Raw genomic sequence first — 17136 nt, 5'->3', positions numbered from 1 at the left:
GTTCTTTCTAAAATGTGATTGACTGTAAAAAGTAGATTTTTTTTTTGGCTGTAAGCTTATATTATGGCATCTTTGTTTCACAGCAGTCAGTGTGTTTTACAGTGCAATAAGGGCATTTCTCAAGCCTTGATTTTTCAGAAATGAGAATTTTAGGTAATTCTGAGAGTGAAATCCAATTAAAAATTATGAAAATAAAAAAGTGTTTCATTATAATAAATTGATAATAAAAGTTGATTATAATGAATATTGCAATAAAATTATTTCTTTAGCAATAAGTAATTAATTCTTTCCAAGAAAATAAGGAAATTTTAGGCAAAGGATAACAATATCAGCAACTGACTCTTAGCTCAGTCCATACTCTTTCCTGAATAAGAAACAATGTGCTAATAATACACGTCTAGCATAATTCTGCATAACTGAAAACACATTCATTCTATTTCCTGCAATTAGAAACATGACAAGTTACTGCTGAATTTTGCTGAAACATGGCAATTATAATTTTTGTCCCTTTCAAATAAAACTGAAAACCAGAAGTCTTTGTATGAATGTCATCACTTGTATTTAGTTGAGGTCATCTTTCCTGCTTCTTAACAAAACTTTGAATATATGCATCGTACTGTAACTGAGAGACTCCACTGCACATTTTCAGGGAAACACCCCTCCTTTGTGTTTCTGTTTTCTCAGTTCCTGACAAATTCACAAGTATTTATTATTTAGTTAGTTTTTGTGTTTGTTTTATTTTGTGTGTAAGCTTTTAGAAACTACAGTTTTTGGGGCACAGAGTTCTGCATCTTAACTGGGCATTATATACAGAATTGATTCCCTTCATGCTGAATCTGCAGCCTTTTAGCTCTGTGTCCTGTTGATATGTAGAAGTCAGTGAATACTTTCGTTCCCTACACCTGCCCTCTAATGACTCATTATTACAGACTTCTGTCCTGCTCTTACGTAGCTGTACTGAAGAGTTTCAGTCCGTTTAATCTTAGTCCTTCTTACATGCCAATCTTTCTGTGGGATTGATCAGTTATGTTACTTTTTCCTGAAACTTTTCTAATTTTACTGTGTATTTTTTGAGATTGGGCAGTGGGAGGCACATAGAAGTAAAGATAAGGGCAAGATTTATGCAATTAAAAAATTTAACCCTATTTGTCTGTGCCCTCTTTGCTAAACATTCCTAATACTCAGATTGGTTTTTTGACTGCTCTGGGCATTGACCAAATGTTTTCATGGAAGTATGTATTCCAGGATCCATTCCTCAGTACTGACAGTGAATGAAAACTCATCATTTTCTATGTAAAACTGCTATTTTAATGCCTGGCTTTGTAGATGCTGAAGGTTCTTCTGCAGTTCTTCACAGCCAGAACTTGTCTGTACTATTTTGAATAATTTAGAGTCACCATAACTTTAGAATTCACTCACTGTTCATCTTCTGTAAAAGGTCTGTTAAACTTACTCCTCCGACATGATGTTTCTGCATGCCTGAAATAGGTATTTTGTCCTTAGTATTCTCTGCCACAGACCACGGTCCTTTTTTCATTCTCTTTAGAATTCTTGGCCATTTTCTGTCATCTTCAATAAATGGCTCATTATCATTTTAAACTAGTGAAAATAACAAGTAGACCCTACAGGCACTATTTTAAGTCATATTTTTGTTAAATAACCCAAACAAATGAAGTAATTGCTCCTTAAAATTGTACTAGTATTCTGAAATATATATATTTAAAATATTCTAAAAAGCCTGCTGTGGTTATTTTTTTAGGTTTGCTTATTTTCCATCAAAATGTTTCCAAAAAGTCTAAGAAAAAGGCATTGGTAGCTTCAGACAAAAATTACATATGCTGTTATTGCTGTTTTAATGAACAGGATGAACTTTTCCGGGTTCTGTCGTCTTACAGTCTAATAGCACCCAGATACCGATGGCGTCGCAGCAGGTGGGGACAAGCGTGTCCTGTGGCTCTAAAGAAAGGTGACATTGTAATGGGAAACCCAGACTTGGCTGTCAGGTTAGTGGAATTTGCCACTTTTAATTTTCATTTCTATTTTATGAGATAACTGTCTGTATCTGTTAGCTTCTCTTCTGTTTTAAGTTTTCTAGGTAAAATGTACATACTGTCATCCCCAGAGGCATTGAAAGCATTTATGTTGAATCCACGGCCTTACCTCTTGCCACCAATGCCACTTCCTCCTTGTAAAGTGTTAGTATTTGGTCCTCCATTGTCTGGAAGAACAACTATTTGTGACCTAATTGCACAGAAATATAAAGGAAAGGTAGGTTTATAAATGTCCTAGGTAGCAAGGATATCAGCTGAGGCTTCAGAATCATTTAAGCACATTCCTACTCCTGTTGTGTTATTAACATATGCATTACACATATGTGGATTACAAAGGAAACATAATATTTCAATAAAATTCATTTATATGAAAGTAGCTGCATTTCAAAAATACTTGTATTTACCCTCTATATAAGACAATGTTTCTTACTTGGCTTAGCATTAGAATATTATTAATAGCTTTTGTATCTAAGATAACAGCTTACAGAGACAGTAATCAGGCATTGGAATGGGCTGCCCAGAGAGGTGGTGGATTCACCATCCCTGGAGGTTTTTAAACTGAGATTGGCCGTGGCTCTGAGTGCCATGATCTGGTAAATGGACTGGAATTCTATGATTCTATGATTCTATAATTAAATATAAATGCAAATTAAATATAACATTGCACTTGAATTATATGTACATTTTTATGGATCGGATGTTATATTTCTTTTCTGTGATATTTATGTTTTTTTCAAATCATTTCATTAGGTTCTTGATATGGCAAAACTCATTCAACACCACATAGAAGAATCAAGGGCAAAAACCTCTGAGGAACTGCAGAGGGATGCAGTAGAAAAGGCTATAGCAGCAGTGGAAAAGAGATTGGAATTAGAAGAACAGTCAGGAGAATCAGGTGAATAAAGTGTTCCATGGTCTTTGAAGCTATCTTAGTTGCTATAGGTTATTTAACTGAAGCAGTTGCTGTCACTTTGATTTATAAATAAGTTACAGTTGTTACAGTTGCTGTGCATTAAATATGAACCAAAAGAACATGCAGTGAGGGGAAGAGCTTAGTAGAATTCAGTATATTTATATTTATATTATTTATATTTATATGAAGCCTCTGAATTTGAGGGCCATGAGCATTCAGAAAGAGTTTTCTGAGCTCTGAGATGAAAGTAGAAATTAGTTCTGACTGATACTGGTTGAAAACTTTACATTTGAATGACTTTCTGATGAGTTAAATCTCTGCAAAATTGAAATTGTCTTCAAAAAAGCAGCTTGTCATCTAGACTGATGTGAATCTACAATCTACAGATTTTTCCCTTTGGAGCAGCCTTCTAGGTATGCTGTCTCAGATGGCACATTCACAAGTTGCTCCAGTCAAATTTAGACTTCTTAAGCTGCCCAGGTTTTTGCAGCTTGAATTCTGAAAATATTTTGAAAAAGCGAAAATAATATATCATTTTAATACTTTTTAAACAAAATTTGTGAGTGTTTTTTTTCCAGGAAATTTAATGGGGGCTTTTCAAAATAGTTTCATTTGAAATGAAAATTCTTCATTGAGTTAGAATTGCTTTTTCCAGTTAGTTCTAGTTACAGTTCAAACGGACAATCAGGCTATTTTGCGTTGTTCAACCAACAAGAAGCCACTATATTCCTCTGGTGCTGTAAAACAGATGCTGACAGTGATAGAAAACATTGGCTTTGCAGTAAGAATAATGGTGAGCTATGACACCAAAATTAAAACCATTTAACAATGTCGTGTTCCAGATTCCTGGCTATGTAAATACTTTTGAGGACAGGTATGTGAAATCATATTAGGATTAAAGTGAAATTAATTGTAATTAATAACCTTGGAGAGCTCAAACAATTTTATTGCAAAACAGAACTACAAACAGATGATGTATTTTCACTTACATATCTTATAGCATAAGATTATACCAGAATTTATAATAGATAAGAAGAATAGGTGCTAATTCACACATAAACAAAAACTAAAGGAAGAGAGGGTCTGAATTCAGAAGCATGAGGTTTTGCCACTTGAATATGAGAAAAGAATGCTAAGTTTTAACCTGTTGAAATGTCTTTGTAAACCTAATATGGTTTGCATATAATGGTATTTTTTGTTTACAGAACAGACTAATATTTCATCTTAACCAAGATAGGTTGTTAGGTAAATCCAATTAATGAACATAAATGAAAAAAAATATATATAGGGAGCTAAAATCAAAGTTAAATAAATGTGGATTGTGAGATAGTTTTTGCAAATGTCTTTGACTTCTAAAATAAAAACATTTCTTCCTTCAATGGTATTTTTCCTTTAATTTATGACATTCTATACCAGAAAAATATACTGAAGAGAGCACTAAAGCAAGATCCATTTCTTGAACTGCAGAAGTAGGATATAATATTTTTACCTACGGTAACTGTAAAGTGTGCTTGGTTTGGGTTTAGGATGTGTTGAGGTTTTTTACAGAATTAAAATTAGTAAGTTATTGTCCCTTTCCCAGTTGGAAAACATAACCTGATAAATTTGTACAAATTTATGCATGCAATAAGTGTAAAGTACTCACTGAAAAATCTTAATGTAATTACAGTAACTAAATATGGCATTTTTTTCAAATTATACTCTTACTGGATTCTGTAGTTGGCTAAAACAATTCTTCATCAAATTTAATCAAATTAGTATATGTTAACTCTAAAATGAGTGTTCCTTAAAATTTTTATAAATAATTACAGTTGTTATGTCAGCAATTAATAACAAAATATGGATCCAATATGACAATTTTGTGCATCTTAGGGAATGCAGGCTTCTTGAGTGTTGAAAATACACTGCGTTGATCTGTGATTTGTGTTGATTTTGAAATTAATCTGGTCAACTTTTCAATTTGGAAATCAAAGAGAAATCAAATCAAAGGAAATTCTCAGGTGCTGCAAGTGCCTGATTCTGTTTGTTCTAGTACACAAATGTCATTCCATTCATAATGAAACAATATTTCACTTAGTGGTAGAAAATACAGAACAGTTAAGCTTGAGTTTTTTATAATGAGAGAACAAACCAAGGTCTTAAAACTTATCTGTATGAAATGTTCCCTAGAACTGCATTCAGAAGGACTGGTGTTTGATTCCTTCTCAATATAATTCTGTAGTACTACTTAAAAGGACTACTGTGCTGTAGTTACGATTTAATCTTTTATTTGATTCCCGCTAATTTCTGTGTGAAATGTTTTAAAAACCTCTGTATTGTTTGGAGTATCAGAGATAACTGCTGACCACCCAGAAGTTCAAGCGATGGTAGAAGAAGCCATAAAAAGTACATCGGTGTCTGAAGCTACGTTGTCACCTCAAACATATGCTGAAGTCCTGGAGGGAGCTATTGAAGAGGTAAGACTACAAGTACTATATAGTGAAGCATTTTTTCCCTAAGAGCCACTTGTAACAGTTTATACATTATTGATACATGTTTTCCATTTTTCTGTTTGCAAGATCAGTTTGGTTTATATCACGTAGCCTAAAAGCTTACAGAGGACTGAGGAGAGACTAAGCAAGATCATGAAAGACAAATATATTGAGGACTATTTTATACGCATGTATATGTGTGTATATGTCTGTGTGTGTATGTATATATATATATACGTACACACACACATACATGTATATATACACACACATATATATAATATATAATATGTATAATTCTCCCAGCCTTTCACAATTTGTAGCCTAGGTAATTTGCAAGACAGGAATAATTTTTGTGTGTGTGTGTGTGTGTATATGTATATGCAGATGTATATATGTATATATACACATACACATATATACATACATACATATTGTCCTAGTTGAGCAGGAGGGACCAGTTGACACTGTGTGGGGGTGATCAAAGCTGTGTATTCTACCCCCTCTGTTCATTCCCCAAGGACAATGGACCATTAGCAGCAGCTGCCCAGGGAGTCATTATCACCTTAACACTCAGCCTGAGGGGGTGGAGCTGCTAATGGGCCATCAACAGCTCAACACCCCCTGGCTCCCAGAGTTAATCACCCATTGTGTGAGTCCCCGCCCAGGGGGAGGGACTGGTTGCTCCCTGAGGGTACATAAGTGGTGGGTAAGAAGACTTTGGTAACTTCCCATCGGATCCAGAGGAGCAGCAGGACCTCGACAGGAGGAGATCACCGCTCTCGCCCAGACCACAGCCCTCGCCTGCACCAACAGGTTTTTCATTTCCTTTTGCTCTGGATTTGGGGGAGCCACAGGGGTCTTAGCACAAGGGCAAACAAACCCCCTTGGGTTTGTGCCCCAGGACACTGGGTTATACTGCTGGGTTTTTGTGAGTTGAAAGCAATTTCCCTTTTGTGTCAGTGTTTTTATTGTAATATTGTTATTAAATTTTAGGTCTGACTTATAATCTCTCTTGTGGTGAGTTCATTTCCCCTGCTGGTTCGCCTTTAAACCAGCACACATAGATAGATAGATAGATAGATAGATAGATAGATAGATAGATAGATAGATAGACACATACACACACAAATTATTTCTGTCTTGCAAATTATCTGGGCTACAAATTGTTAAAGGCAGGGAGATAGATAGATAGATAGATAGATAGATAGATAGATAGATAGATAGATAGATAGATAGATAGACACATACACACACAAATTATTTCTGTCTTGCAAATTATCTGGGCTACAAATTGTTAAAGGCAGGGAGATAGATAGATAGATAGATAGATAGATAGATAGATAGATAGATAGATAGATAGATAGACACATACACACACAAATTATTTCTGTCTTGCAAATTATCTGGGCTACAAATTGTTAAAGGCAGGGAGATAGATAGATAGATAGATAGATAGATAGATAGATAGATAGATAGATAGATAGACACATACACACACAAATTATTTCTGTCTTGCAAATTATCTGGGCTACAAATTGTTAAAGGCAGGGAGATAGATAGATAGATAGATAGATAGATAGATAGATAGATAGATAGACACATACACACACAAATTATTTCTGTCTTGCAAATTATCTGGGCTACAAATTGTTAAAGGCAGGGAGATAGATAGATAGATAGATAGATAGATAGATAGATAGATAGATAGATAGATAGATAGACACATACACACACAAATTATTTCTGTCTTGCAAATTATCTGGGCTACAAATTGTTAAAGGCAGGGAGATAGATAGATAGATAGATAGATAGATAGATAGATAGATAGATAGATAGATAGATAGATAGACACATACACACACAAATTATTTCTGTCTTGCAAATTATCTGGGCTACAAATTGTTAAAGGCAGGGAGATAGATAGATAGATAGATAGATAGATAGATAGATAGATAGATAGACACATACACACACAAATTATTTCTGTCTTGCAAATTATCTGGGCTACAAATTGTTAAAGGCAGGGAGATAGATAGATAGATAGATAGATAGATAGATAGATAGATAGATAGATAGATAGATAGACACATACACACACAAATTATTTCTGTCTTGCAAATTATCTGGGCTACAAATTGTTAAAGGCAGGGAGATAGATAGATAGATAGATAGATAGATAGATAGATAGATAGATAGATAGATAGATAGACACATACACACACAAATTATTTCTGTCTTGCAAATTATCTGGGCTACAAATTGTTAAAGGCAGGGAGATAGATAGATAGATAGATAGATAGATAGATAGATAGATAGACACATACACACACAAATTATTTCTGTCTTGCAAATTATCTGGGCTACAAATTGTTAAAGGCAGGGAGATAGATAGATAGATAGATAGATAGATAGATAGATAGATAGATAGATAGATAGACACATACACACACAAATTATTTCTGTCTTGCAAATTATCTGGGCTACAAATTGTTAAAGGCAGGGAGATAGATAGATAGATAGATAGATAGATAGATAGATAGATAGATAGATAGACACATACACACACAAATTATTTCTGTCTTGCAAATTATCTGGGCTACAAATTGTTAAAGGCAGGGAGATAGATAGATAGATAGATAGATAGATAGATAGATAGATAGATAGATAGACACATACACACACAAATTATTTCTGTCTTGCAAATTATCTGGGCTACAAATTGTTAAAGGCAGGGAGATAGATAGATAGATAGATAGATAGATAGATAGATAGATAGATAGATAGATAGATAGACACATACACACACAAATTATTTCTGTCTTGCAAATTATCTGGGCTACAAATTGTTAAAGGCAGGGAGATAGATAGATAGATAGATAGATAGATAGATAGATAGATAGATAGATAGACACATACACACACAAATTATTTCTGTCTTGCAAATTATCTGGGCTACAAATTGTTAAAGGCAGGGAGATAGATAGATAGATAGATAGATAGATAGATAGATAGATAGATAGATAGATAGATAGACACATACACACACAAATTATTTCTGTCTTGCAAATTATCTGGGCTACAAATTGTTAAAGGCAGGGAGATAGATAGATAGATAGATAGATAGATAGATAGATAGATAGATAGATAGACACATACACACACAAATTATTTCTGTCTTGCAAATTATCTGGGCTACAAATTGTTAAAGGCAGGGAGATAGATAGATAGATAGATAGATAGATAGATAGATAGATAGATAGATAGATAGATAGACACATACACACACAAATTATTTCTGTCTTGCAAATTATCTGGGCTACAAATTGTTAAAGGCAGGGAGATAGATAGATAGATAGATAGATAGATAGATAGATAGATAGATAGATAGACACATACACACACAAATTATTTCTGTCTTGCAAATTATCTGGGCTACAAATTGTTAAAGGCAGGGAGATAGATAGATAGATAGATAGATAGATAGATAGATAGATAGATAGATAGATAGACACATACACACACAAATTATTTCTGTCTTGCAAATTATCTGGGCTACAAATTGTTAAAGGCAGGGAGATAGATAGATAGATAGATAGATAGATAGATAGATAGATAGATAGATAGACACATACACACACAAATTATTTCTGTCTTGCAAATTATCTGGGCTACAAATTGTTAAAGGCAGGGAGATAGATAGATAGATAGATAGATAGATAGATAGATAGATAGATAGATAGACACATACACACACAAATTATTTCTGTCTTGCAAATTATCTGGGCTACAAATTGTTAAAGGCAGGGAGATAGATAGATAGATAGATAGATAGATAGATAGATAGATAGATAGATAGATAGATAGACACATACACACACAAATTATTTCTGTCTTGCAAATTATCTGGGCTACAAATTGTTAAAGGCAGGGAGATAGATAGATAGATAGATAGATAGATAGATAGATAGATAGATAGATAGATAGACACATACACACACAAATTATTTCTGTCTTGCAAATTATCTGGGCTACAAATTGTTAAAGGCAGGGAGATAGATAGATAGATAGATAGATAGATAGATAGATAGATAGATAGATAGATAGATAGACACATACACACACAAATTATTTCTGTCTTGCAAATTATCTGGGCTACAAATTGTTAAAGGCAGGGAGATAGATAGATAGATAGATAGATAGATAGATAGATAGATAGATAGATAGATAGATAGATAGACACATACACACACAAATTATTTCTGTCTTGCAAATTATCTGGGCTACAAATTGTTAAAGGCAGGGAGATAGATAGATAGATAGATAGATAGATAGATAGATAGATAGATAGATAGATAGATAGATAGACACATACACACACAAATTATTTCTGTCTTGCAAATTATCTGGGCTACAAATTGTTAAAGGCAGGGAGATAGATAGATAGATAGATAGATAGATAGATAGATAGATAGATAGATAGACACATACACACACAAATTATTTCTGTCTTGCAAATTATCTGGGCTACAAATTGTTAAAGGCAGGGAGATAGATAGATAGATAGATAGATAGATAGATAGATAGATAGATAGATAGATAGACACATACACACACAAATTATTTCTGTCTTGCAAATTATCTGGGCTACAAATTGTTAAAGGCAGGGAGATAGATAGATAGATAGATAGATAGATAGATAGATAGATAGATAGATAGATAGACACATACACACACAAATTATTTCTGTCTTGCAAATTATCTGGGCTACAAATTGTTAAAGGCAGGGAGATAGATAGATAGATAGATAGATAGATAGATAGATAGATAGATAGATAGACACATACACACACAAATTATTTCTGTCTTGCAAATTATCTGGGCTACAAATTGTTAAAGGCAGGGAGATAGATAGATAGATAGATAGATAGATAGATAGATAGATAGATAGATAGACAGACACATACACACACAAATTATTTCTGTCTTGCAAATTATCTGGGCTACAAATTGTTAAAGGCAGGGAGATAGATAGATAGATAGATAGATAGATAGATAGATAGATAGATAGATAGATAGATAGATAGATAGATAGACACATACACACACAAATTATTTCTGTCTTGCAAATTATCTGGGCTACAAATTGTTAAAGGCAGGGAGATAGATAGATAGATAGATAGATAGATAGATAGATAGATAGATAGATAGATGTTTGTATGTGTATATATACACACATATACATATGTATATGTATGTATATGTGTATGTATATGTGTGTATATACACATGTACATATATACATACATACACACACACATATATATACACACACATATACGCATACATATACATATATACATATATATATATACACACACAAATTATTTCTGTCTTGCAAATTACCTGGGCTACAAATTGTTAAAGGCTGGGAGAATTATCTGAGGGATCACTGTATGCTTGACTTATTTTTATATTCTTAGTCACTATTAAAGAGCTCAACACTAGGTACAAGAATTTGAAAAGAATTGTTTATGAAGGTTTGTCAAAGAATCTTGAGTTGTTTTAAATTTGTGCAATGGTTTGTAACTATTGAAACCAGAATCCAAATTCTCTACAGCAAGTTTAAAAATCATTATCACATTAATCTCTTTTTGTTTAAAATGCTTTTGATTTTCATTCAGAAATTGTCTCACTTTTTATTGACTTGAAATGGCAATAAGGGAAAATCATGACTTTTAGAAAATCATATTGTATTGCGCAATCTTTTTGTACAACTGACACTTGGTCTTTTTATATTACTGAACCTGACATTTTATAACAGCTCATGAAGAAGAACAAAGACAGGTTTCCTGGTGCTCCAGAAAAAGGAGGATGGGTAGTGGATAACTATCCTCTGTCAGTAGATCACTGGTCAGCTTTATCAAAAAAAGGACTTCTACCTGACACTGTTGTCTGTCTGAAGCATACAGGAAAAGATGGTTAGTAAATGCACACTAATGGAACTTAATTTTTTTTCTGTGCTGATATCTATATATAAAGCATACTTATGAGTAAAACTAGTAGGTTTGTTCCATTTATAAAGCTTCAGGGGTCTAGAGAAGGAATAATTCACTGAATCAACAAGAGTACCCTAGATTACTTACTGTTTGGATTAAGGGAATTACACAAAGTTGAAAATGGAATGCTTTGCAAAAGCAGTAAAGAAAATTCCTCCTATTTATAATCAGTTTTCAATTTTCTCCTGTTTACAATGAGCATTAAATACCAGTGAACTTGTATAGTTTCAGATTTTTGCATTCTGTGCCTGGCTGGACACCAGCTTGCCATGTGGCTCTCCATCAAATTTCCCTGCCTGTACATTAGTTGCCCCATTTGCTAATCAGGTTACAGGTATGAAATTTCTGTGCTTGAGAGAAAAGGGAGAGAAACACTTGTATGTAGGTGCATCCTGTTCTCCACCCTGGGATCGAAAAAAGGAGTAACTTCTTACCCAAATTATACAACAGCTTCGTACCCATGAATTCAGAGGAAGGGATTTTTACTCTAGTGTTCAAGCTGGAAGGAAGGTTGGTTACCCAGCATGAATAACTGAACAGATTCATATACTGTTAAAAGTTTTGCCTGCCAAATCATGTCCTAATGGATTATGTCTGCCTAATTCATACCACACCACAAGTTTAATTGACCTTTGGGAATATTTGATCATTACCTGTCCAACCCAGTCCATTATCAAAAGGTCTTTCGGTGGCAGAAACTTCTGTCCAAGAAAGGCATGATGGGTCTATTCATAAGTAGTTCAAGAAAGTTCAGTGACTTCCCAACTTTGGAATCAGTGCAAAGAGCTTTTCAAACTCTTGTTCCTGAATACAAAAATCAACCTAAGAAAATGAAGGTTATACAGTTTACTCAAAACAGTTTTCTTATTATAAACAAACTTTTCAGAAGCATGTCAACTGATCAGCTAATCATCCTCATAACTCAGATACAGTACCTAAACTACATATTCACATACCTTTGTGAAATTTTGTAATGCCTTAAACATCTTAACTGAAAGTCTTTCAGTTTCATTGGAGCTCACATATAGACTAAACACAGTGAACATTTCTGTGAGAAAGTTTTAGATCCAGAGTTTGTCAGAAAATCCTATTTGCTGTACCTATCATTCAAGACCTCATCTCAGATACTTTCAGAAAGAACTAAAGGGCAAATTACATTTCCATGCCTCATCTTTTCTTCCCAAACATCCCAAGCTGCAGAAGAATACCAAGACTGTATTATCTAAAGGTAACTGTATGAACTACATTTTTTTAAAATTCAAAAATACATTTAACTGAAAGTATTGTTTTAAGATATAAACCCTTTGCATAGAATTATCATCATTTCAAATCAACACCAATGTTCCTATCAGTTGACATCTTTCTTACAGTCCAAATTTAGATACAAATACATTTTTTATTAGTTGATGGTAGTGATCATGTGAGATATGGGGGGAACAAGTATGAGTAAACTGAGGTGAAAGAGACAATAATAATAATAATTATAATAATGATGATAATAATAATAATTGTCTGCTATAGCCTTTGGCTAAAAGCATACATTTACTTGAATTTATCTACTTTGTTTCATTTTATTTTTTTTTATTTGCACAATTGTGTTAGCTCTTTGTTTGATTCCCACTAATATCTGTCATTTAAATAATCATATAGTTGTGGAGTTTACATTTTCACAGTAACTGAGTCATTACTTTGTACCTGAACTAGTCTAAGCAGTCGTTAGTCCACTGATTGAAAACGGATTTTAGCCACCAGCCATATATCATAAATCTATTTGCCAAAGTAACTGAGTCAGTGGAGTTCCTAGTAGGAATAGCATATTCTTCATTTCTGTCAACGAGCTGTAGTAGTAGAGGTACGTACATAATTTATATTTTTAGTTGAATGTTTTTCATTTGTTTCTTCATGGTTTTCCTCATACACATGCAAACAAAATGAATGTCAGAGTAACGCATGATCTATGGAAATAGAAAATAAATCCTTTCAGTTGTCTTCCCTTATAGCTTTCATCATAACCTTCCAATATCCCAGACTCAGTTTACTACATCCTTGAAATTGAAAACAAAGCTTTAAAACCATAGAATTCAACAGTGTAATAACATTTCAGTAGTATATATGGCTTTTGTTGACTTTAAAATGAAGTAAGAAAGTTGTCTATAATTTATTAAATAATATTCCTAACTCAATAACTTTATTCATATGCATAAAACTCATTACAGTTATGTAAATGTGCTGCAGGAATCTGCATACTACACAGTGCCTATTTAGCAAATAGGAATGAAAATAATTCTATTGTTATTCTAGCTTTTATTTTACCTATCTATAACAAGACCTAAGATGTACATGAGAGTAGCTCAGTTGGTTAAAATTTGGTTGTAATAATGCCAAGGTCGTGGGTTCAATCCCCTATGTGGGCCATTGACTTAAGAGTTGGACTCTATGATCTTTGTGGGTCCCTTCCAACTCAGAATAGTGTCTGTGATTCTGTGAAACATGTAATGGTGATATAAGATAAACTGAATATGATAACATGTTTTTAGTTTTCAATGATGTAACATTTCACCTACTCTCTGAAAGAAATACTCTAGCTTTGCAGGGTTCTCTAATTTACATCGAAGCTTTTAAAAACATCCACATTATAGCTTTTTATAGTTTTTAATAAAACACACAGCTCTTCTCCAAAGTGAGTGAGTTCTATAGTATTAACTCTAAAGATACAATCATCTGTGTCTCAAACCACAAAGTCCATCTTAGTTTTGAATACCTAATTTTTATCTGAGTACATCAAAACAACATTTATTAATAATAGAAGTGTCATGTACACACTTGTGCTCACAACACGTGATAAGTCCTTGTTCAGAGGAAATCATGTTTTCCTACACCTACATTTCATTTCAATAATCCAACACTGACTCACCAAAACATTTCAGTCATGCTGCTCATAGCCTGACATCTGTTTTATTTCACATGTAGTGCAATCAGCACATTGCTGCAGCTTTTCTCCCATGTGACATGTCTTTACACCAATATAAATGAATGATATGCTCACAGTTCTGGGCTGTTTTTTTTACTATGTGACATTTATGATATAAAAAGAATAACTCAGAAAAATACTCCAGAGATCAAATCATACTCTTTTGGTCTCTCATATAAGATATCATATAGCAATGGCTCAAAGCTGCGCGAGGAGAGGTTTAGACTGGATTTTAGGAAGCATTTATTTACCAAGAAGGTGGTCAAACACTGGAACAGGTTTCTTACAGAGATGGTTGATGCCCCAAGCCTGTCAGCATTTAAGAAGCATTTAGTCAATGCCATTAATAACATGCTTTAACTTTTGGTCAGCCCTGAATTGCTCAGGCAATGGATGAGCAGTAGATCATCATTGTATGTCCCTTCCAACTGAAATAGTCCCCTCTCCCCTCTCCCCTCTCCCCTCTCCCCTCTCCCCTCTCCCCTCTCCCCTCTCCCCTCTCCCCTCTCCCCTCTCCCCTCTCCCCTCTCCCCTCTCCCCTCTCCCCTCTCCCCTCTCCCCTCTCCCCTCTCCCCTCTCCCCTCTCCCCTCTCCCCTCTCCCCTCTCCCCTCTCCCCTCTCCCCTCTCCCCTCTCCCCTCTCCCCTCTCCCCTCTCCCATTTTAATAGTTGAAATTTTTGTAACCTCAGTGGGACCTAGGGTAGCTTGAGGACTGAACGTATTCAGGTTTATAATATTGTTTATGTTTTAAAACAAAAAATGGCTGCAGTAATCAACAAGGTACTTACATGCATCTTAATGAGAGTGAAAGTAAATGGAGAAGGATACTTCATGTAAATGTAGCACATGTATTTAAGTGAGTAAAGAAGCTAAGTTCAATACTGAAATGTCTGTTGAAGGTACACAAATCAAATTATATGGAAACTCCTGCTTGTAAGCTCTAACTGAAAATTACAGCATAGAATCATAGAATCGATTGGGTTGGAAAAGACCTCCGAGATCATCAAGTCCAACTGTTGGTCCAACTCCAGTCTATTTACTAGATCATGGCACTCAGTGCCACATCCAATCTCACCTTAAAAACCTCCAGGGATGGGGAATCCACCACCTCTCTGGGCAGCCCATTCCAATGCCTGATTACTCTCTGGAAAGAATTTTTTTCTGATCTCCAGCTGAAATTTCCCCTGGCAGAGCTTGAGCCCGTGCCCCCTTGTCCTATTGCTGAGTGCCTGGGAGAAGAGACCAACCCCCACCTGGCTAGAACTTCCCTTCAGGTAGTTCTAGACAGTGATGAGGTCACCTCTGAGCCTCCTCTTCTCCAGGCTAAACAACCCCAGCTCCCTCAGCCTCTCCCCATAGGACTTGTGCTCCAGTCCCTTCACCTGCCTTGTTGCTCTTCTCTGGACCTGCTTCAGCCCCTCAATATCTTTCCTGAACTGAGGGGCCCAGAACTGAACACAATCCTCAAGGTGTGGCCTCACCAATGCAGTGTACAGGGGAAGGATGACAACTTTTTTTATGTTCCTTGACAAAATTAATCTGAGCTTAAATTATTTGTAGGAATTTGTTACTGTTTTTGAGCATTTTTGGAGAAACTTTTCATGAGTATGTATTTATTTATACTAGGAGACACATCACTTCATAAGAATATATTTCAGGCATTGTAAAAGAGTTACCAGCTTCAAGTATATCTGTGGGTTCATTCCAATCTTTCTGAAGTAAAAGTTGGCATATTCTTTTCCTGCCATGTTTCTGCCAGAGATTACTCCCTTTCTGTAGCAAACTCCACTGGAGCACACATGCCTGTGCCTCAGTAGCTCAGGGTGGTGTGTTAGTACAACCCCATCTTCACTGATGTCACTTTTGTTGCTCTTGTTATTGCCAAAAATAAATGAGCAGTTGGGCTGATAATTCCAGCCATCATCTCTCATGCTTGTCTTTCACAGCTGTTAATATCAATTAAACTCTTTTAAGGTGATTCCAACCCCCCCTTTCCCATGTTACAGATGGAGGATTGAATCAATACCCATCTCTTAGGCTTTTATTTTATGTTCTTGCGTTTTTATTCATATCATCATGTTAAAATCAGTAAGATATTTGAAACAACAAGAGGAAAAGATAGTTAAACTTGTTCGTATTAGGACGTTTCCTCTTTAGTCTTTGAAGAGAAGTGCTTTTTGGAATAAATTGTAATTATAGCATTTACGCTTTTTGAAATAAATTGTAATTATAGCATTTACTAGGCAGTTGATTTGTGCTTCATCCTACATTTATTTCCTTTGTTTTTCTTGGATGATTTTCAACCTGATTTGTGGGTTTTTTCCTATCTCTAACTGGGGGCTTTTCAATGAGTTTGGACAAGGACAGTTAATTAAACTGCAGACGAGAGATAGCAAATTACTAGTACTTAAACTGCAAAGCAAGCTCTAGTGATATTAACTTCACAGTTTGTTCAGTCTTTGAGGAAAACTTCATGATCTTCAAAGCCACTTTCTGCCCTCCTTCATAAGCCAAATGTGATAATTACGTTTTAATACCTTTAATCACAGCCTTCTAGGCAGAAAAAAAATCAAAATTTGAAACAGAAAGGTTAAGAACAACTGTCTCAATTAAATCCCAAATACCTTCAGTTCTTAAGTTTTTTACTCTCTCATTCAGACGAATAAAGGCT

General features: G+C 34.7%; 1 protein-coding gene across 5 annotated transcripts in view; it reads left to right on the top strand.

The window, feature by feature from the left end:
- The window catches only part of AK9 (adenylate kinase 9), a 67562-nt gene that overhangs the window by 18984 nt on the left and 31442 nt on the right, over positions 1 to 17136 (top strand). For 4 of the 5 annotated variants that reach the window (XM_071548892.1, XM_071548891.1, XM_071548890.1 and 1 more), the window contains exons 11-15: positions 1864 to 2003; positions 2088 to 2268; positions 2802 to 2946; positions 5290 to 5420; positions 11260 to 11416. In XM_071548892.1, coding sequence (XP_071404993.1) covers positions 1864 to 2003; positions 2088 to 2268; positions 2802 to 2946; positions 5290 to 5420; positions 11260 to 11416 — 754 coding nt within the window. The remainder of the gene's footprint in view (positions 1 to 1863; positions 2004 to 2087; positions 2269 to 2801; positions 2947 to 5289; positions 5421 to 11259; positions 11417 to 17136) is intronic. The other variant, XM_071548889.1, reaches the window with a different exon arrangement.

The sequence above is a fragment of the Pithys albifrons genome, chromosome 2, assembly GCF_047495875.1.
Source record: "Pithys albifrons albifrons isolate INPA30051 chromosome 2, PitAlb_v1, whole genome shotgun sequence".
Lineage (NCBI taxonomy): Eukaryota > Metazoa > Chordata > Aves > Passeriformes > Thamnophilidae > Pithys > Pithys albifrons.
The sequence above is the reverse complement of the archived record's forward strand: the minus strand, read 5'-3'. Positions and strand labels throughout refer to the sequence as shown.